General features: G+C 49.9%; 1 protein-coding gene across 6 annotated transcripts in view; it reads left to right on the top strand.

Annotated features, from left to right (window-relative positions):
- The window catches only part of NUMA1 (nuclear mitotic apparatus protein 1), a 79,116-nt gene that overhangs the window by 37,529 nt on the left and 19,049 nt on the right, over positions 1-22,538 (top strand). For all 6 annotated transcript variants that reach the window (XM_050937622.1, XM_050923284.1, XM_050915934.1 and 3 more), the window contains 8 exons: positions 424-504; positions 1,151-1,235; positions 8,291-8,420; positions 9,027-9,184; positions 10,793-10,910; positions 12,062-12,179; positions 21,298-21,438; positions 22,299-22,421. In XM_050937622.1, coding sequence (XP_050793579.1) covers positions 424-504; positions 1,151-1,235; positions 8,291-8,420; positions 9,027-9,184; positions 10,793-10,910; positions 12,062-12,179; positions 21,298-21,438; positions 22,299-22,421 — 954 coding nt within the window. The remainder of the gene's footprint in view (positions 1-423; positions 505-1,150; positions 1,236-8,290; positions 8,421-9,026; positions 9,185-10,792; positions 10,911-12,061; positions 12,180-21,297; positions 21,439-22,298; positions 22,422-22,538) is intronic.

Below are 22,538 nucleotides of genomic sequence, written 5' to 3' on the forward strand. Positions count from 1 at the left end.
TGGGCCAGCTGCCCCACCACACAGACTAGTAGCTCCCTGAAGAACATATGCATTTCAAGGGGTACAGAGTGCAAGGTGGAGGTTCCCATGCACTGGGGAGTTCCTGGTTGGAGAGGAACAGCTGAGCATTTTCTTCCCCTCCCAGAGCCACTCTGTGAAGGGCATCTCAACCTGCCCCTTGTTCAAGAGCGCTTGGGGTATGAATCTTAGCGGGGTTGAGAACTCTGGGCAAGGGATCCTGCCAGAGGCCCCTGAGCAAAGAGGTGAGTATCTCTGGCATATCTCCGGTGTCTCCAGTCACCTCTCCCAGCAGCGTAGTAAAGGCAGCGAGGCAGCACTGCTGGGATAGTGGAGTGACTGCATTTGGTTGTGTGATTTGTGAGGCCTGTTTCCCCTTTGTGACGCTGCAGTGTCTGTTTCCAGGTGACCATGCTGCTCCTGTACCATGCCTCCATGAGCACCAAAAGCCCCAGGGACTGGAACGAATTTGAGTACAAAATCCAGGTAGCCCTCGCCAGCTTCATTCAAACTCCTGCTGTAGACTTTTGCATGACGTCTCCCTTCCTCTGGTGCAGTCCAGTTCCCGGTTGGGTTCTCCCTACAGCCACTGCCCAAGCAAGGGGTGTGAAAGGGGGGAAAGCATCCTTGCATCTGGGCTTGCCGTGTAAGCCGAGAAGGGCGGCCTTGTGGCTAAGGCTTGGGGTTCTAGTCCCATCTCTGCCACTGAGTTGCAGTGTGCCCTTGGGTGAGTCACTTCACCTTGGTTCCATCATCTGGAAAATGGGGCTACTAATGACCTGCCTCACTAAGATGTTGAGATGGATGGTCTCAAAGGAGAAATCTGTCTCCTTCTCCCCTTCCAGTGGATCCACAAACCCCTGCTGTTGGTGGATAGACTTGGATATGGACTCTGTGTTTCAATGCACAGAGAAACACCCCTCAGATTGTACCAGGCTTTAACTTCTGGGTCACAGTGTCAGCTCCCCAATACTTTCCCCTTCCCAGCACGACAGATTGGGGTACGGGGAGCTGGCATCCTACTGAACTGCCTTCCCAGTGCTTGCACCGTCACTAAGCAACAGCTGCTCCTGTTGAGGCCAGGGGCTGCAGCTGCAGCATATCTGCTAACACTGATGGGTCTGTGTCGTAGGCTGAGCTGGCGACGGTCCTCAAGTTTGTGCTTGACAACGAAGAGAGCCTGAATGAGAACCTGGAGCTCTTTCTGCAGAAGAAAGGTGAGTGCTTTGTGGACGAAGGGTTAAAAGCAATGAATCATTCAGGCTGGCTTGGATGGAGTCATATAACCCAAAGTAGCATGCACTGCTGGCACTAAACCTAAATAAGTGGCCAAGCCCTGGGTAGGGGGCAGTAGTCATTGGACGTGATGTCAACGCCATGCTGGCACATCTCCAGAGCCTCACTAAGTCTGAAGGTTAATAGACAGTGATTGGCCTTGATAACGATGGTAGTGTGATGCAGTAGGGACTGTCTGTGTGGGGAGTGGGAGAGCAGGGGAGGACTTTAGGAGATGGACGATGCCAGAGCCTGTAACCTGAGCTAGGTAAGGGAGGGGAAAGGTCAACACCTTTGCCCGGGAAGGGGACAAAGGAAGGGAGTGGCAGGAGGGAAGCAGTTGGAGTTTGGGCTTGGGGCTGTGTGGGCGGAATTCAGGGTATCCTAGCCAGGATCCAAGCACCCTGAAAGCCCAGAAGGACTCGGTGGAGGGGTCCTGACTGTGCCTGCAAGCTCTGCTGTAACCTGTGTTCCTGTTGTCCAATAAACCTTCTGTTTTACTGACTGGCTAAGAGTCACTGTGGGTCCCAGGAAGAGGGGTGCAGGGCCGGACTCCCCCACACTCCGTGACAACTGGTGGCAGCGGCGGGAGATACTGCACCCCGTGGACGGCGCTTCCTGCAGTAAGTGACTGGGGAGCAGTAAAACGAAGGGGTGGTTAACCCCTGGGAGTGTGTGCCCAGTGAGAAGAACTTTGCAGTAACAGGGTCCCCCGGGGGATTGCAGCGAGCGGTCCCAGGGGCGGAGGAGTCTGCAGCTCGACCCTGGCAGAGAGGTGGTGACCTCAAAAGGGGCTGGTGCACTAGGGGTCCCCCTGGAAACCGTGGGGAGCGGCGAGCACCCCGGCCTGTGAGTGGCCAGCAGGAAGATGTATGCCAAGCGGCGCAAGTGTGACCTGCTGGAGCTGTGCAAGCAGAGGGGGCTGCACCCAGGGAGACGCACCAAGGACCAGCTGATTGCCCAGCTGGAGGAGGGAGACCGCATAAATGAACGGAGCCCTGTCGCTGAGGGAAGCAGCCGAGCAGATGCAGCGCAGGCACCAGTGTCTGTCCCCGCTGGGAGTGGTCAGCCGGCGGACGAGGGCTTCCCGAGACCCCCCCTTCCTAGGCGTAGAGGAAGGGCGGGGAGGAGCCCAGTGTATACCGAGGGCACCGTAACACCCCCGGCCAGCAGGGGATCTGCCCGGCGAAGCTCACCCCCCAGCAGGGGATCCTCCCGGCAACGCTCGGCATCCGTGGAGCGGATGCGGCTGGAATATGAAAGGGAGCTGAGACGGGAGGAGCTCGAGTTAAAGAGGCGAGAGCTGGAGGAGAAGGCGAAACAGCGTGAACATGAGGAGAACCAGCGTAAACATGAGGAGAACCAGCGCCAGCGTGAGCAGGAGGAGAAGGAGAACCAGCGTAAACATGAGCGGGAGGAGAAGGAGAAACAGCGTAAACATGAGCTGGACCTGGCCCAGCTGAGGAGCAGTGAGGCCCCAGCTGCGGTGAGTGAGGGGGGACCCAAGCCTACAAAGAGCTTTGATAAGCACTTGCTGCCCCGGCGTAAGGAGGGGGAGGACATAGATACCTTCCTGACGGCCTTTGAGAATGCCTGCGAGCTGCACAGGGTTGACCCTGCAGACAGGATCGCAGTTCTCACCCCCTTACTGGACTCCACAGCCGTGGAGGTGTACAGCCGACTGAAAGGGGCGGAGGCAGGGGACTACGAACTGTTCAAACAGGCCCTGCTCCGCGAGTTTGGGCTGACTCCTGAGATGTACCGGAAAAAGTTCCGGAGCCAGCGTAAAACCCGTGAGGTCACGTACCTACAACTGGTCAACCGGGCGCAGGGGTATGCCCGCAAGTGGACAGCTGGGGCCCAAACTAAAGAGGACCTGCTTGACCTATTCATACTGGAGCACCTGTACGAGCAGTGCCCGTCCGACCTGAGGCTGTGGTTGATGGACCAGAAGCCGGAGAACCCGCAGCATGCAGGCCAGCTGGCCGACCAATTTGTGGACAGTCGGGCAGGGGATGGCAGGGAGGAGTCTCGAAGGAGCAGGCCTGCCTCAACGCAGAGAGAGAGTCAACATGGGACCTCCCAAAGGGGGCCTATGGAGAACCCCCCCAAAAGGGGAACATCCAGCGGCAGGTCCCTCCGACCCACTCAAGGGGACCCACGAGATATGGGCTGCTATCGCTGTGGCCAACGAGGTCACATACGGGCCCAGTGCCCCAAGCTCAGGGACAGACCAAGCAGACCCAACCCGCAGAGGGTGGACTGGGTAAAAACCCAATCGGAGGAGGGGCTACATTCCCAGGAAAGGGGGGTTGGCAACGTACCACCTATGGATGCTCCCGGTTCCGGGTTTTTGGTTTACCGGGTGGGCGCGGGGCTGCCCCTCCGGAAAGAGTGCATTGTTTCCCTGGAAGTGGATGGGAGGAAGGTCACTGGGTACTGGGACACGGGCGCAGAGGTGACGCTGGCCCGGCCCGAGGTGGTGGCCTCAGATCGGATGGTGCCCGACACCTACCTGACCCTGATGGGCGTGGGCGGGACCCCATTCAAGGTACCCGTGGCAAGGGTACACCTGAAATGGGGGGCCAAGGAGGGCCCCAAGGATGTGGGGGTACACCAATATTTGCCCACTGACGTGTTAATGGGAGGGGACCTTGAGGACTGGCCTACTAACACCCAGAGTGCCCTGGTCGTGACTCGTAGTCAGAGTCGGCAAATGGCACTGCACCCCGAAAACGGGGAAGGTACTCGACCTGAGGTGCAGGACCCTAACTCAGGGAGCGGGGAACGCCCAGGGGCACAGTGCAGAGAGGCTGCGGCCTCAGACCCAGCCAGCAAGAGAGAGCCGGTCCCCATTCCTGTCCCAGCTGCTGAGTTCCAGGCCGAGTTGCAGAAAGATCCCTCCTTGCGGAAGCACCGGGACCGGGCTGACCTTAGTGCGGTACAGACCATGAGGAGAGGTTGCAAGGAGAGGTTCCTGTGGGAGAAGGGGTTCCTGTACCGAGAATGGGCTCCCCCAGGGGAAGTAGAGTCATGGGGGATCAGGAGGCAGCTGGTGGTTCCCCAGAAGTTCCGTCACAAGCTGTTGTACCTGGCCCATGACATCCCTCTCGCAGGGCACCAGGGAATCCGGCGCACCAGGCAGAGGCTGCTACAGAACTTTTACTGGCCTGGGGTCTTTACCCATGTCCGACAGTACTGCCAATCCTGTGACCCCTGCCAGAGGGTGGGGAAGGCCCGGGACAAGGGGAAAGCAGCTTTGAGGCCTTTACCCATCATAGAAGAACCTTTCCAGAAGGTGGCCATGGACATAGTGGGACCTCTCAGCAAGACGACCCGGTCAGGGAAGAAATACATCCTGGTGGTGGTGGATTTTGCCACTCGCTACCCCGAGGCGGTGGCCTTGTCCTCTATCGAAGCAGACACAGTGGCAGATGCGCTGCTGACAATTTTCAGCCGGGTGGGGTTCCCCAAGGAGGTCCTAACGGACCAGGGGTCCAACTTCATGTCGGCCCTGCTCCGGTCCTTATGGCAGAAATGTGGGGTCCAGCACAACTGGGCCTCAGCGTATCACCCCCAGTCCAACGGGCTGGTAGAAAGGTTCAACGGGACGCTGAAGATGATGCTAAAAACATTTATGAACCAGCATCCACAAGATTGGGACAAGTACTTACCTCACCTGCTGTTTGCGTACAGGGAGGTACCCCAGGAATCTACTGGGTTTTCACCTTTCGAACTGTTGTATGGAAGGCGGGTGAGGGGGCCCCTAGACCTGATGAGGGACGAATGGGAGGGGAAGGCCTCTCCCGAGGGAGAGTCAGTGGTGGAGTATGTCCTGACCTTCCGGGAAAGACTGGCCGAGCTCATGGGCCTGGCCAGGGAGAATCTGGCCCGAGCCCAGAGGAGGCAGAAGGTCTGGTATGACCGCACAGCACGGGCCCGTGCCTTCGCCACCGGGGATCAGGTGATGGTTCTTATCCCCGTGAGGAGAAACAAACTCCAGGCCGCCTGGGAAGGGCCCTTCAAGGTTATCAAGCAACTGAATGAGGTAAACTATGTGGTGGAGCTGTCAAACCGGGCACATCACCGTCGGGTGTACCATGTGAACATGATGAAACCATACTATGACAGGGGGAATGTGGTGTTGGCCGTGTGTGGACATTGGGAGGGGCAGGGAGATGACCCCTTAGTGGATCTATTCCCTGGGACAAAAGCTGGTTCCCCCCTGGAGGCGATTCCCCTCTCTGATCAGCTGACCCCGGGCCAGCACGCTGAGATCAGAGGGGTGCTGCATCTGTACCGACAGCTGTTTTCCAACCAGCCTGGACGCACTAATTTGACTGTCCACCGGGTGGAGACCGGGTCACACCCCCCTATAAGATGCTCCCCTTTTCGGGTCACTGGTAAAACTGCCCAGGATCTTGAAAGAGAGGTCAGGGACATGCTGGCTTTGGGGGTGATCCAGCCGTCTTCCAGCCCTTGGGCCTCGCCAGTGGTGCTAGTCCCCAAGAAGGATGGGTCAATCCGGTTCTGTGTGGACTATCGAAAGCTCAATGCCATCACCGTATCTGATGCCTACCCTATGCCCAGGCCTGACGAGCTCCTAGACAAGCTGGGAGGTGCACGGTACCTCACCACTATGGATCTTACCAAAGGCTACTGGCAAGTGCCGCTGGACGCAGATGCCAGGCTGAAATCGGCCTTTATCACCCCTCTGGGGCTCTATGAGTTTTTGACCCTGCCCTTCGGCCTCAAGGGAGCGCCAGCCACCTTCCAGCGCCTGGTGGATCAGCTACTGAGGGGGATGGAGAGTTTTGCCGTGGCGTATATTGACGACATCTGCGTCTTCAGCCAGACCTGGGAGGACCACGTGTCCCAGGTTAAACAAGTCCTGGACCGACTCCGAAAGGCTGGGTTAACAGTAAAGGCTGAGAAGTGCAAGGTGGGGATGGCTGAAGTATCTTACCTGGGCCATCGGGTGGGGAGCGGCTGCCTGAAGCCGGAACCAGCCAAGGTGGAGGTGATCAGAGACTGGCCTGCTCCCCAAACCAAAAAGCAGGTCCAGGCCTTTATTGGGATGGCGGGGTACTATCGAAGGTTCGTGCCCCACTTCAGTGCCATAGCCGGCCCCATCACTGAACTGTGCAAAAAGGGGAAGCCAGACAAGGTGATCTGGACTGAGCAGTGCCAGGAGGCTTTCCGGGCGCTGAAGGAGGCTCTGGTTAGCGACCCAGTTCTGGCAAACCCAGATTTTGACAAACCCTTTATGGTGTTCACCGATGCCTCAGACACGGGACTGGGGGCGGTGTTAATGCAGGAGGATGAAAAGGGGGAGAGACACCCCATCGTGTACCTGAGTAAGAAGCTGCTACCCCGGGAACAAAGCTACGCGGCCATCGAGAAGGAATGCCTGGCCATGGTGTGGGCCCTTAAGAAGCTAGAGCCATATCTCTTTGGGCGACACTTCACCGTGTACACCGACCACTCTCCCCTGACCTGGCTGCACCAGATGAAAGGAGCCAACGCCAAGCTCCTGAGGTGGAGCCTGCTCCTGCAGGACTATGACATGGACGTGGTCCATGTGAAGGGAAGTGCCAACCTGACAGCGGATGCGTTGTCCCGGAGAGGGGACCCTGAACTTCCCCAGGTCACTAGGCAGAGTGACCCCGCTCAGTTCAGTCTCGAAGGGGGGAGAGATGTGATGCAGTAGGGACTGTCTGTGTGGGGAGTGGGAGAGCAGGGGAGGACTTTAGGAGATGGACGATGCCAGAGCCTGTAACCTGAGCTAGGTAAGGGAGGGGAAAGGTCAACACCTTTGCCCGGGAAGGGGACAAAGGAAGGGAGTGGCAGGAGGGAAGCAGTTGGAGTTTGGGCTTGGGGCTGTGTGGGCGGAATTCAGGGTATCCTAGCCAGGATCCAAGCACCCTGAAAGCCCAGAAGGACTCGGTGGAGGGGTCCTGACTGTGCCTGCAAGCTCTGCTGTAACCTGTGTTCCTGTTGTCCAATAAACCTTCTGTTTTACTGACTGGCTAAGAGTCACTGTGGGTCCCAGGAAGAGGGGTGCAGGGCCGGACTCCCCCACACTCCGTGACAGGTAGCAAAAACCATTCCTGAATGTCCCAAGCCTTTGTCACCGTCCTCCTCTACTGTAACCCCCCATGTTAATACTGTTGCTTCTAGTCAGTAAGGGAAACGTTTTCTAGCAGCATGAAAACTGAAGTGCTGAAACTGACCTGCTGCTGCAGTTCAAGAGTAAAGTAGCAGCAGTGCAGACTTCCCTAAATGCTTCTGACGCAAGCCCGTGACGCAAGACAGAGTCCTGAGATGGCAGAGGCTGCCACGTACAGGCACGACTCCACGTATGCGCTCTGTACTAGCGACCCCTCCTTCTCCGAGATCTTGCACTGATGTATAATGCTTCTACAGGGCCTTTCTTCTCAGGGAGTCTCTCTGCCCTTGTGCTGCAATAGTGCGGGCCACAGCTACCAAATCTTCAGAGAAGTGGCACTGTCTGTATTTCCAAAACTGGAGCTCTTGGCTGCCACACTAACAGGCGATTATAGAAATTGTTGACACAGCTAAGTGCTTGGTCTCTGACTGGCTCTGAAAAGAATAGGCTATTCTGCATAGGCACCTCACATTTTGGTGGATCCCAACCGTTTCGCAAACAGCACAACATACAGTGCATCTAAAAGGCAGCTGCCTCTGGGGTGGTAGCCAGGCGGGATGCCCACAGCACAGCTGTGGGGGAAGGGGATGTTTTGCCTCAGCCACCAAAGTAGGCAGGGTAAACCCCTTACTCTTGGATTCCCGTGGGGAGGAGGGGTTTAAGGCCTTATCTGAATACCCCACAGTAACCTGTTTGGAAGGATGAAGGGCTGGGTTGACCTCTGGTTCCTAGAAACGTAGGGATTTCAAGCCTGAGGCTTTATGCCTAGAAGCCGTCCCCTCTGGCACTACGGCAGGCAACTCAGGGTCTCATGTTTGCTTTCCCCAGTGCCACTTTCATCCTCCAGCATCTCTAGCACCAGCTCTGAGGAGCAGTCCCCCGTGTTCTCCCGCCAGCACAAGCGAGAGGTGCGCTTCCTGGAGCTGCAGAAGATCGCCTCCTCGTCCAGCATGAACAGGTATGTTCTCAGCCTTCCTGGGAGCCTGGCTTTCGGGGGGGAGCCTGGCTTTAACAGCATCCTTGGGTCCTAGGGCAGGGTGTCTGCTCAGCAGATTAAAAACTCCTTCCTGAGAGTTTGGGCTTTCCTATTGCAACCATCTGTTCAGCACAGGAGCACAGTCATTGTCAGATCAGCTCAAACCACTGGTCTGTTCAGCCCAGTGTCCTGTCGCTGTTCGCCAGTAAAGAAAGCACATCCCCGTGAAGCAAAGGCCAGTCTCCAGCATCTTGTGAAAGGCTGGGAGAGCAGCAAAGATCAGAGAACTAAACTAAAATCCCTCACACCTTGGTGGCTCAGACCTGCAGTATGAAGGGAGATTGAAGGGACTTGGTCCTGGAACGGAAGGTATTTCTGCACCCGCCCCAGGCCTGAGCCCTGTTCAGTGAGTGGGACTGAAGTAAGGGTCTTCCTTTTCACAGTGGTGCACAGCACTAAGTGGTCATTGCAATAGACGTTGTTACCATAACAGGTCTGAGATTCTGCTAAGGAGTAAGTGTGAAGTGACTGCTCCGCCTTCTCTAGCCCGTGGTATCATGTGTTGTGTGGCTGGTGCGTTCTTTTCAGCTTCCTTCCTGGCTCACCTGCCTCCCCCATGGGTGACATCATGCAGACCCCGCAGTTCCAGCTGAGACGGCTGAAGAAGCAGCTGGCAGACGAGAGGGAAAACCGGGATGAGCTGGAGCTGGAACTGACAGAGAACCGCAAACTCATCACAGAGAAGGGTCAGTAGCTATTGACGTGATCTGGGGAATCGTGTGTGTGCACCTCCTTCCTGCTGCAAGTACAGCCAAGCCCACGGTGTTGGTGCAGTGGGTCTGTCTTGTTGGAGGCTCAAGGCTTGCAAGTCTTGGGCATCTCTGCTCTCCAGTGTTGGAAGGGAGCCCTAGAGGGCTACCCAGTCCCTTTCTGTACATGGTGGCTGCACTGTCTGTTCCAGGAGCAGGGCCCCCAGTGGTGCTGGCTGTTTGTCAGGAGCCCAAGGACTGCATTGAACTTGCCTATGCAGACAATCAGTGTGGCTAGTGGAGCAGGCATGTATTGGAGAGGATTTGATGTGACGCTTCCCGGGGTACCCAACGTTGCGAGGCACCTTGCTACCACCTGCCTTTAGCGTGAGGAAGCCTGCCCATAGGTCAACTTTTCAGTTCCACTGGGCACAGGCAGCACTAGCATTATCTAGGCACTGCCGGCCCCGCTGTCGCTTTGGGGTTAGCGAGAGGCGCACTCGAGCTCTCTGAGCGTTTCCCCAGCCCTTGCTCCACTAGATACTCGCAGTATTTACAGTTTTCTGCTTCCAAAGTGCACCTCCGATCACCACTCCACGTAACACACCGATTTCTAGTGAAATCAAGTATAAATTTGTTTTAACAAAGCATGGCGATTCAAGCCAGTAGCAAGTGGAAGTATTGGAAACAAATGATTACGTATAAAATAAATCATAACATGCATTCTAGAGCATAGACTTAATCAACTGGATAGCCTTATAGTTAACAAAATATAGCTCATCCCCAAATCCTTGCAGTGTTGTACAGCCTGGCTGGTTGTGACTCCCTTTTCATGAAGCAAGCACACGAACAGTTTGCCTCGTAGGTAGAGGATCCTGTGTCTCCTTGCATCCCCCGATATACCCTAACAATCCTTTGTCTTTAGTCACAAACAGCACAACACTCACTCATTGGGGGTTTTTTTCTTGGATTTGCAATCGTTAGACCGGTATCCGGCTTAGTATGCAAACAGACCTCCATAGTAAGGCCTACAGTATGCACATGGCCGGACGCAGAGATAAGCAACTGTTGCCTCCTACCTGAAAAAAACCTGGCTGAGGTTTTATCACCTCCTGGTGGCCTGCCTTAACTCCAGGATTAAAAACATACTTTCTAGTATTATCCATAAAGATCTCACATGCTGTCCGTTGGTGAACTGGTATGCATATATCTGACCCAGAGGATCCCTGTAAAAACCCTCTGCCAGTTGGTCTCAAGGATCCAATGGTCACATGCAGGTTCTCCCCCTCCAAGCTCTGACCAGAGCAAATAGACGACACTGCACCGCCTGTATTTGAAATGAGCTCAATCTCTTGGCAGCTTTCTCTGTTGGCTACCAGCAACGAAAAGCTGCTCCAGCACAGCCATATGAGTCATCTGACCCCTCCTGGGTACGGGAGTCAAGTAGCAGCTGCAGGCCACACTCGAGTCTCCTGGTATGATCAGTGCTGGTTGGGATGGCTTTTGTGGTGTGGATACTCACCCATTAGGAAGTGGACTAAGGTCCAGCTTGTTGTTTAGGCTTCCAGCTGGTTAGTAACAGCTGCTTCTCTTCCTCCTCCCCAGAGACTCAAATCACCATGATGCAGCAACGGATTGACCGCCTGACTCTTCTCAATGAGAGACAAGCTGCTGATCAGCTGGAGCCAAAGCAGCTGGAAGAGCTGCGGGAAAAGAATGAAAGGTAACTCCTCCGAAGTAGCTTTTTTCTTCTAGGGCTCCTGGTTGGTGCCCAGGGCTTGTGGGTCCTTCAGATAGATGTTACCCATCATTTATGTAATGCGTGGGCCAAGAGTGATTAGAAAACGTTGCCTGACACCCTACTCTGCATCCTCTGCTATGGGGATTGGTCCTGCTTTGAGCAGGGGATTGGACTAGATGATCTCCTGGGGTCCCTTCCAACCGTGATGTTCTGTGATAATACAGGCCCGTAGAAGTACCTTAGAGGCTGCAGTCCATATTGTTGGAGTCTGTGGGCTCTCTTGTAATCTCTCTGATACCAGAGAGGACGTGGCTCTCTGCTGCTGTGTATTTTTAGTGTCTCTGTTCCTTGGACTGCTCGTGAGCACCCATGCATACAAGTGCTGTAATCAGACTCGCACTGGCTCTGTGGGAAGGACCTGGGTACTCACCAAACCCCAAGACTACTGTTGTTCTCCTGTCCTGCCAGAAAACTGGTCCTCAAAGATTGTGCAGCAGCTCCCCAGCGGGCGTAAATTGGTGTTGACTTAGCCCAGTTCTGGCTCTAGGGAGTGAAGCTCGGTTCCATGAACAGCACCCTCTCCCTTCGCGGGGCATGCACCATCCATCCAGGGTGACCAGAGAGAGGGAGACAAGGCTAGTGTTCCCAGACTCCATGGCATGCTGCCTCATCTCTGAAGTCCTGGTAGAAGCTGCTCACTCTGCAATGGCACATTTAGGCTGAGGAAGTAATGGAGAAATCTGTCTTGCTTCAGCCTGGAAAGGGTGATCCCTGCCGGGGTGTCTACCAGGTGGAATCCTGCAGCAGCCTCTAAGCTTCCCCTTCAGAGTAGATGTGATACGTTCCATGGAGGTCTGAACATTGACTTTTGCTTTGCCCTTTCGCAATTCTAGACTTGGTGGCCGGCATAGTCTGGCTGTGGGCCTGGGAGACGGGAACTCCGAATCCTAAACCAGGCTGTGACCTTTTATTGTGACATTGAGGTGCCAAGAGAATACGAGATGTGCCTCGTTTCCCCATCAGCGTCCTCAGCAGGGTTAAGATGACGCTGTCTTTGAGAGCAGCTTCCCAGTAGCTCTCTCAAGCTGCTCTTCTGCTAGGCAGACAGTGTAATGCCATCTCCTCTCCCACAGCTTGATCCTGCGTTTGCATGAGGCCCTAAAGCAGTGTCAGGACCTGAAGACTGAAAAAGGCCAGATGGACCGAAAAATCAACCAGCTGTCTGAGGAGAACGGGGACCTCTCATTCAAGGTACGGGGCACCCCTTCTTCTCCCCGGTAATGGTACAAACCATTGCAGTCAGAGCATGAGAATATTAAAGGAACTGGCGCATGAAATTGCAAGCCCGTTACCGAGAATTTTTAATGAATCAGTAAACTCAGGGGTTGTACCATACGACTGGAGAATTGCTAACATAGTTCCTATCTTTAAGAAAGGGAAAAAAAGTGATCCGAGTAACTATAGGCCTGTTAGTTTGACATCTGTAGTATGTAAGGTCTTGGAAAAAATTTTGAAGGAGAAAGCAGTTAAGGACATTGAGGTAATTGGGACAAATTACAACATGGTTTTACGAAAGGTAGATCGTGCCAAACCAACCTGATCTCCTTCTTTGAGAAGGTGACAGATTATTTAGACAAAGGGAATGCAGTAGACCTAATTTACCTCGATTTCAGTAAGGCATTTGACACGGTTCCACATGGGGAATTATTAGTTAAATTGGAAAAGATGGGGATCAATATGAAAATTGAAAGGTGGATAACGAACTGGTTAAAGGGGAGACTACAACGGGTAGTGCTGAAGGGTGAACTGTCAGGCTGGAAGGAGGTTACTGGTGGAGTTCCTCAAGGATCGGTTTTGGGACCAATCTTATTTAACCTTGGCACAAAAAGCGAGAAAGTGCTAATAAAGTTTGTGGATGACACACAACTGGGGGGTATTGCTAACGCAGAGAAGGACCGGGATATTGTACAGGAAGATCTGGATGACCTTGTAAACTGGAGTAATAGTCATAGGATGAAATTTAATAGTGAAAAGTGCAAGGTCATGCACTTAGGGATTAATAATAAGAATTTTAGATATACATTGGGGACGCATCAGCTGGAAGCAACAGAGGAGGAGAAGGACCTTGGAGTATTGGTTGATCACAGGATGACTATGAGCCGCCAATGTGATATGGCCGTTAAAAAAGCTAATGCGGTTTTAGGATGCATCGGGTGAGGTATTTCCAGCAAAGATAAGGAGGTGTTAGTACCGTTTTATATAAGGCACTGGTGAGACCTCACCTGGAATACTATGTGCAGTTCTGGTCTCCCATGTTTAAGAAGGATGAATTCAAACTGGAACAGGTTCAGAGACTGGCTACTAGGATGATCTGAGGAATGGAAAACCTGTCATGTGAAAGGAGACTCGGAGAGCTTGGCTTGTTTAGTCTAGCCAAAAGAAGGCTGAGGGGGGATATGCTTGCTCTTTATAAATATATCAGAGGGATTAATATTAGGGAGGGAGAGGAATTATTTAAGCTTAGTACCAATGTAGACACAAGAGCAAATGGGTATAAACTGGATACTAGGAAGTTTAGACTTGAAATTAGACGAAGATTTCTAACCATTAGAGGAGTGAAGTGTGGATGGGTATAGTTTGCTCAGGAAGGATAGACAGGGGAAAAAGGGAGGAGGTGTTGCCTTATATATTAAAAATGTACACACTTGGACTGAGGTGGAGATGGACATAGGAGACGGAAGTGTGGAGAGTCTCTGGGTTAGGCTAAAAGGGGTAAAAAACACGGGTGATGTCGTGCTGGGAGTCTACTACAGGCCACCTAATCAGGTGAAAGAGGTGGATGAGGCTTTTTTCAAACAACTAACAAAATCATCCAAAGCCCAAGATTTGGTGGTGATGGGGGACTTCAACTATCCAGATATATGTTGGGAAAATAACACCGCAGGGCACAGACTATCCAATAAGATCCTGGACTGCATTGCAGACAACTTTTTATTTCAGAAAGTTGAAAAAGCTACTAGGGGGGAAGCTGTTCTAGACTTGATTTTAACAAATAGGGAGGAACTTGTTGAGAATTTGAAAGTAGAAGGAAGCTTGGGTGAAAGTGATCATGAAATCATAGAATTTGCAATTCTAAGGAAGGGTAGAAGGGAGTACAGCAGAACAGAGACAATGGATTTCAGGAAGGCGGATTTTGGTAAGCTCAGAGAGCTGATAGGTAAGGTCCCATGGGAATTAAGACTGAGGGGAAAAACAACTGAGGAAAGTTGGCAGTTTTTCAAAGGGACACTATTAAGGGCCCAAAAGCAAGTTATTCCGATGGTTAGGAAAGATAGAAAATGTGGCAAAAGACCACCTTGGCTTACCCTTGAGATCTTGCGTGACCTACAAAATAAAAAGGCGTCATATAAAAAATGGAAACTAGGTCAGATCACGAAGGATGAATATAGGCAAATAACACAGGAATGCAGAGGCAAGATTAGAAAAGCAAAGGCACAAAATGAACTCAAATTAGCTATGGGAATAAAGGGAAACAAGAAGACTTTTTATCAATACATCAGAAGCAAGAGGAAGACTAAGGACAGGGTAGGCCCACTGCTCAATGAGGAGGGGGAAACAGTAACGGGAGACTTGGAAATGGCAGAGATGCTTAATGACTTCTTTGTTTCGGTCTTCACTGAGAAGTCTGAAGGAACGTCTAGTATACTGAATGCTTACGGGAAGAGGGTAGGTTTAGAAGAGAAAATAAGGAAAGAGCAAGTAAAAAATCACTTAGAAAAGTTAGATGCCTGCAAGTCACCAGGGCCTGATGAAATGCATCCTAGAATACTCAAGGAGTTAATAGAAGAGGTATCTGAGCCTCTAGCTATTATCTTTGGGAAATCATGGGAGACGGGGGAGATTCCAGAAGACTGGAAGGGGGCAAATATAGTGCCCATCTATAAAAAGGGAAATAAAAACAACCCAGGAAACTACAGACCAGTTAGTTTAACTTCTGTGCCAGGGAAGATAATGGAGCAGGTAATCAAAGAAATCATCTGCAAACACTTGGAAGGTGGTAAGGTGATAGGGAATAGCCAGCATGGATTTGTAAAGAACAAATCGTGTCAAACTAATCTGATAGCGTTCTTTGATAGGATAACGAGCCTTGTGGATAAGGGAGAAGCAGTGGATGTGATATACCTAGACTTTAGTAAGGCATTTGATACAGTCTCACATGATATTCTTATAGATAAACTAGGAAAGTACAATTTAGATGGGGCTACTATAAGGTGGGTGCATAACTGGCTGGATAACCGTACTCAGAGAGTAGTTGTTAATGGCTCCCAATCCTGCTGGAAAGGTATAACAAGTGGGGTTCCGCAGGGGTCTGTTTTGGGACCGGTTCTGTTCAATATCTTCATCAACGATTTAGATGTTGGCATAGAAAGTACGCTTATTAAGTTTGTGGACGATACCAAACTGGGAGGGATTGCAACTGCTTTGGAGGACAGGGTCAAAATTCAAAATGATCTGGACAAATTGGAGAAATGGTCTGAGGTAAACAAGATGAAGTTCAATAAAGATAAATGCAAAGTGCTCCACCTAGGAAGGAACAATCAGTTTCATACGTACAGAATGGGAAGAGACTGTCTAGGAAGGAGTATGGCAGAAAGAGATCTAGGGGTCATAGTAGACCACAAGCTTAATATGAGTCAACAGTGTGATACTGTTGCAAAAAAAGCAAACATGATTCTGGGATGCATTAACAGGTGTGTTGTAAACAAGACACGAGAAGTCATTCTTCCGCTTTACTCTGCGCTGGTTAGGCCTCAACTGGAGTATTGTGTCCAGTTCTGGGCACCGCATTTCAAGAAAGATGTGGAGAAATTGGAGAGGGTCCAGAGAAGAGCAACAAGAATGATTAAAGGTCTTGAGAACATGACCTATGAAGGAAGGCTGAAGGAATTGGGTTTGTTTAGTTTGGAAAAGAGAAGACTGAGAGGGGACATGATAGCAGTTTTCAGGTATCTAAAAGGGTATCATCAGGAGGAGGGAGAAAACTTGTTCACCTTAGCCTCCAATGATAGAACAAGAAGCAATGAGCTTAAACTGCAGCAAGGGAGATTTAGGTTGGACATTAGGAAAAAGTTCCTAACTGTCAGGGTAGTTAAACACTGGAATAAATTGCCTAGGGAAGTTGTGGAATCTCCATCTCTGGAGATATTTAAGAGTAGGTTAGATAAATGTCTATTAGGGATGGTCTAGACAGTATTTGGTCCTGCCATGAGGGCAGGGGACTGGGCTCGATGACCTCTCGAGGTCCCTTCCAGTCCTAGAGTCTATAAGTTCTGGAACAGCCTTCCAAGGGGAGTAGTGGGGGCAAAAGACACACATCTGGCTTTAAGACTAAGCTTGATAAGTTTATGGAAGGGATGGTATGATGGGATAGCTTAGTTTTGGCAATTGATCTTTGATTATCAGCAGATAAGTATGCTAAGTGGTCGGTGATGGGATGGGATCTGAGTTACTGCAGAGAATTCTTTCCTGCTGGCTGGTGAGTCTTGCCCACATGCTCAGGGTTTAGCTGATGGCCATATTTGGGGTCTGGAAGGAATTTTCCTCCGGGGCAGAATGGCAGAGGCCCTGGAGGTTTTTCGCCTTCCTCTGCAGCATGAGGCACCGGTCACTTGCTGGTGGATTCTCTGCAGCTTGAGGTCTTCAAACCACAATTTGAAGACTTCAATAACTCGGACATAGATTAGGGGTTTGTTATAGAAGTGGATGGGTAGGGTTCTGTGGCCTGCTTTGTGCAGGAGGTCAGACTAGATGATCACATTGGTCCCTTCTGACCTTAAAGTCTGAGTCTATGAGGTAGCATCAGCAACAGCTTTGCACCCGTACTGTAGCTGCATTTATAATGGCTAGTTTTATACCTGGCCTAACCTTGCTCTGACAGTGATGTCTGTTTGAGAGTAAATTTACCGTACTTCATTTGAATCTGCGAGTACTGAATGCTTTGCTGTTCAGCTTCTTTTTATAAAAGGTTCCTATGAGTAAGTAAGGGTTGGCAGCGTAGGTTGCATTCAGCTGACCCCTCCGTAATGATGCATTCGGGGAAGAGAGTGGGCCGGGTGTTGTGATGAGATGGGAGGAAGAAGGGTCTGGTGATGGTAAAGCCTTGGACTGGGATTCAAATAGAAGGGAGCATAAAAACTTCCAAATTAAGTGCAAGAGTATAATAAGAAAAGCCAAAGAGGAGTTTGAAGAATGGCAGGCCAAAAACTCCAAAGTTGATGATAAAATGTTTTTTAAGTACATCAGAAGCAGGAAGCCTGCTAAACAACCAGTGAGGCCCCTTGATGATCAAGATACAAAAGGAGCGCTTAAAGACGATAAAGTCATTGCAGAGAAACTAGATGGATTCTTTGCTTCAGTCTTCATGGCTGAGGATGTTAGGGAGATTCCCAACCTTGAGCCGGCTTGGGTAGGTGACAAATCTGAGGAACTGTCACAGATTGAAGTGTCACTAGAAGAAGTTTTGGAATTAATTGATTAAACTCAACATTAACAAGTCACCGGGACCAGATGGCATTCACCCAAGAGTTCTGAAAGAACTCAAATATGAAGTTGCAGAACTATTAACTAAGGTTTGTAACCTGTCCTTTAAATCGGCTTCGGTACCCAATGACTGGAAGTTAGCTAATGTAACGCCGATATTTAAAAAGGGCTCTAGAGGTGATCCCGGCAGTTACAGACTGGTAAGTCTAACGTCAGTACCGGACAAATTAGTCAAAACAATAGTTAAGAACAAAATTGTCAGACACACAGAAAAACATAAACTGTTGAGCAATAGTCATCATGGTTTCTGTAAAGGGAAATCCTGTCTTACTAATCTATTAGAGTTCTTTGAAGGAGTCAACAAACATGTGGACAAGGGGGAATCCAGTGGACATAGTGTACTTAAATTTCCAGAAAGTCTTTGACAAGGTCCCCCACCAAAGGCTTTTACATAAATTAAGCTGTCGTGGGATAAAAGGGAAGGCCCTTTCATGGACTGAGAACTGGTTAAAAGACAGGGAACAAAGGTAGGAATTAATGGTGTATTCTCAGAATGGAGAGGGTTAACTAGTGGTGTTCCCCAGGGGTCAGTCCTAGGACAAATCCTATTCAATTTATTTATAAATGATCTGAAGAAAGGAGTAAACAGTGAGGTGGCAAAGTTTGCAGATGATACAAAACTGCTCGAGATAGTTAAGACCAAAGCAGATTGTGACAAACTTCAAAAAGATCTTACAAAACGAAGTGATTGGGCAACAAATTGACAAATTAAATTTAATGTGGATAAATGTAAAGTAATGCACATTGGAAAAAATAGCCCCAACTATACATACAATATGGTGGGGGCTAATTTAGCTACAGAAAATCAGGAGAAAGATCTAGCGTCATCATGGATAGTTCTCTGAAGATGTCCACGCAGTATGCAGAGGTGATCAAAAAAGCAAACAGGATGTTAGGAATCATGAAAAAGGGGATAGAGAATAAGACGGAGAATATATTATTGCCCTTATATAAATCCATGGTACGCCAACATCTCGAATACTGTGTGCAGATGTGGTCTTCTCCACCTCAAAAAAGATATACTGGCATTAGAAAAGGTTCAGAAAAGGGCAACTAAAATGATTAGAGGTTTGGAGAGAGTCCCATATGAGGAGAGATTAGAGGTTAGGACGCTTCAGCTTGGAAAAGAGGAGACTAAGGGGGGATATGATAGAGGTATATAAAATCATGAGTGATGTGGAGAAAGTGGATAAGGAAGTTATTTACTTATTCCCATAATGCAAGAACTAGGGGTCACCAAATGAAATTAATAGGCAGCAGCTTTAAAACAAATAAAAGGAAGTTCTTCTTCACACAGTCAACTTGTGGAACTCCTTGCCTGAGGAGGTTGTGAAGGCTAGGACTATAACAGCGTTTAAAAGGGAACTGGATAAATTCATGGTGGTTAAGTCCATTAATGGCTATTAGCCAGGATGGGTAAGGAATGGTGTCCCTAGCCTCTGTTTGTCAGAGGATGGAGATGGATGGCAGGAGGAAGATCACTTGAACATTACCTGCTAGGTTCACTCCCTCTGGGGCACCTGGCATTGGCCACTGTTGGCAGACAGGATACTGGGCTAGATAGACCTTTTGGTCTGACCCGGTACGGCTGTTCTTATGTAAGAGAATTACCCGCCGCCCACTTCCTGAGTGACTTAAACTATCCTGCACCTCCATTCCTGGTCTTTAAACTGTGGCTAATACTGATCTCGTTATGCTTATTTTTTGTTTTTATTTAGATAATTCCCTGTCTTTTATTTTAACTTCCTTTGGGGTATTTTTGAGAATGTCTAACTGGCCTTGGACCCCAGTGGCCAGTATTTATTATTTATTAGTTTTTTGTTCAGATACACTGAGTTTCTCATGCAGTGCGGCGTTCCCCTCCTGACAACTAGCCAAGCGAAGAAATGCCTCATTGCATGCTTCCCACAATATCCAGATTGCAGCCAAGTCTCTTTATCGGGGCTGATGGCCTGTAGACCAACAGATATTTTGCCAATCTATCTTCCAAATCAGCTCCAGTATGAACATTGGGTAATGCTTGTTCAGTCCATGGACTACACCCAAACTTTTGCGAAATTGTCTTAAAAGGAGTCATTTCCTGTATGAATGGCAATTTTTTCGGCTCTTTTTTAGCTTTGTTTCACCTAAACATATTCCTTTATGAATTTCTTTTACCTTTACTTTCTTGTGCCTATGCTCATGCTGGGACTTACAAAACACAAAAGTCTATACCCACTAAAAACACAGAGCAGGATGGGGAAACACTAAGTCCTACCTTTTGGGCTCGTTACTGCTACAACCCAGGGTATATTCACCTATGCAATTTTCCTCCACAGACGAGTAGGAGCGAGGACTCTAATTATGGCCTGGCATCTCTACAGCCGGGGGTGTATATACCTAGACCATTTGTGTATATTTTATTCGTGTAGTTTTCCCCGACAGATAGGTTGGAGTGAGGATTCTAATCCTACCCCTATTGCCCAGCATGTCTACGACTGGAGGTATGCACACCTCAGTGATGGATCACTTTATACGTATGGTATACCTTCTAGCAATCACAGTGTATGTCTTCCCACTTTTGCAATTCTCCATCAATGTTATGCTTATAAGAAGCACACGAGATCTTTTTCAGGGGAAAAGGTGTAATACGCCATGTTTTATTGAAAATACAACAATTAGCATATGCATTCAATGACACCTCTCTCTCTCTCTCACTGAGACACACACACACACACACACTGTCCTGCCAGTCGATGTTATAGTTACCAGTCCAGAGTCCGGCTCAGTCTCTTGCCCAGCTAGCTTGATCACAAAGATGGGGGAACCGGGTTCCATCGGTCGTGACACGATGCTCTGGGGAAGTCTTGGCAGGACGAACCGAAAGTTGCATTGCAAGGCACCCTGTTTATATAGTGAGTTTTCCATCATTGGGACCAATGAGTTTTGCACTGTCATGCCGTAAGCAATTCTTGTTGTTTGACGAAGGCTTGTTTTCTTAAATTGTCCTTCTCATTCTTGATCGTGTTCTTTAATTAAGTTCCTTAGGGAGTTACCCCAGGCTGGTTTTGATCACAGCTATCCTGTCCCCATTGATAAGTACCCGTCTCCTTTTTAGAGTTGTCAATCTGTCCTCCTCTGACATTTCAATAGGGGCGTGTTGCAGCCTCCTGGCGCCCTTGTGTCTGTCTCCGGTTCCTTCCTAGACTATCTGGTTCAGCGATGGCCTTCACACTTATTTTTTAACACACACATTCCTCACTTTCACACACACCAGAATTTTTGAACGGGAACATCGAGTTGCAATGCAAAAAGAAAACAATCACAGCATTCTTTTACTTATTTCAGAATGCTAAACCTACAACAAAATGGTGACCCTCAGAGGTCTGTTACTGCCTTGAAATCAGTCCAGACACAAATGATACATCTCTACCAATGGCCCCTTCGGCCATTCCTTTCCCCTGTTTAAAAAGGATGGCTGGCAGGATATGATCAAATCATACCTCAATACATTTAATACATGCTATGTTATCTCATTATTTTTTATTTTTCATTCTAAATTACACAAAATACAAACATAAAATCATACTACTACAATCTCTCTCCTGGTGGGATTGAGAGAATAGACGAGTGTGTGCAAGGCTGCTGGATACAGCAGTGCCGGGGGGCATACAGACAATGGGAAATAATCCCCTGTATGGCTCTTGTGTAAAGGACAGCGGAGCTGAACACCTGCTCTGCATGCACTTGATAACCAGGCGGTGTTTGGGCGTCTTTCATTTTGGTCCAGCTGCGGGAGTTCGCCAGCCACTTGATGCAGCTGCAAGAGGCTTTGAACGAGCTCTCCGAGGAACACAATGCGGCACTGATGGAGTCGGGGGAGAAACAAGCCCGCCTGGAGACTGAGCTCCACACCACCCTACACGAGAAGGTAGGGAATGTTGTGCGGTACACCCGACGAACCAGGCAAGTCCTCTACATTAGGAGTCCTACGAGGTGGGTGATAGGGACCCAGCATGCCGAACTTGATTACGAAGCTTGTGTCTTCTGGGCTAAGGAGTAGTGTGGAGGCAGCTTGTCTCTGAGGGAGAAGTGCCTTGCATGGATCAGCAGTAATACCAGCACACAGTTGTGCGTAGCGTTAGCTAGGCGTCCTTTCTGTCCTGCTGAGAAAAGATGTCAGCCATGCAGAGTGTGAAGGGAGGTGGGGGTCTGGAATCCCAGCAGTAGGAAGAGGAGACTTGGAGCGCCAGACAAGGATGCAGGGTGTGTTATCAGCTCGGGTGAGGCGCTAGCTGCTGCAGGTGGAGACCAGAGAAGCACCAAAAACGATCAGAGCTTGAGAAAACCCCACCTATTAGGAAAGGTTAAAAAAACTGGTCTTGTGAAAACTAAACTGAGGAGGGACCTGATAAGTCTTGGTATATTACGGGCTGGTATAAAGAGGACAATGATCAACTGTTCTGCCTGTCCACTGAAGGTAGGACAAGGCTTGATCTGCAGCAAGGGAGAGTTAGGTTAGAGCTTAGGAAAATCTTCCTAACTCTCAGGGGAGTTCAATTCTGCAACAGGCATCCAAGGGAGGTTGTGGAATCTCTATCACTGGAGGTTTGTAAGAACAGGTTAGGCAGACACCTGCCAGGGATGTTCCAGGTTTTCCTGATCCTGCCTCTGGACAGGGGGGTAGACTGTATCACCATCTCAAGGTCCCTTCCAGCCCCACTTTTCTATTATAGTTTATTCCCCTCCCACTTTTGCTTTTTTCCCTCACTCTCGTGTCTTGTTCCCCAGAAATGCTTGGAAGAGAAGATGGAGATTCTGCAGGGGAAGATCTCTCTGCTGGAAGACCAGCTGACAAGGCTGGGGGAGAGTGCCACGCAGGAGAAAGGAGAGGTTATGGGGGACATCCTGAAGGTATGGCTTCTTGCACAAGTCAAAGAAGTAACTACAGTGGAAGCAAGTGCAGAGGACTTCAGAAAAATGCCCTGATCTATTGAGGAAAGCTGAGCACAGGAAGCCCTACCTAAATCT

The sequence above is a fragment of the Gopherus flavomarginatus genome, chromosome 1, assembly GCF_025201925.1.
Source record: "Gopherus flavomarginatus isolate rGopFla2 chromosome 1, rGopFla2.mat.asm, whole genome shotgun sequence".
NCBI classification, from domain to species: domain Eukaryota; kingdom Metazoa; phylum Chordata; order Testudines; family Testudinidae; genus Gopherus; species Gopherus flavomarginatus.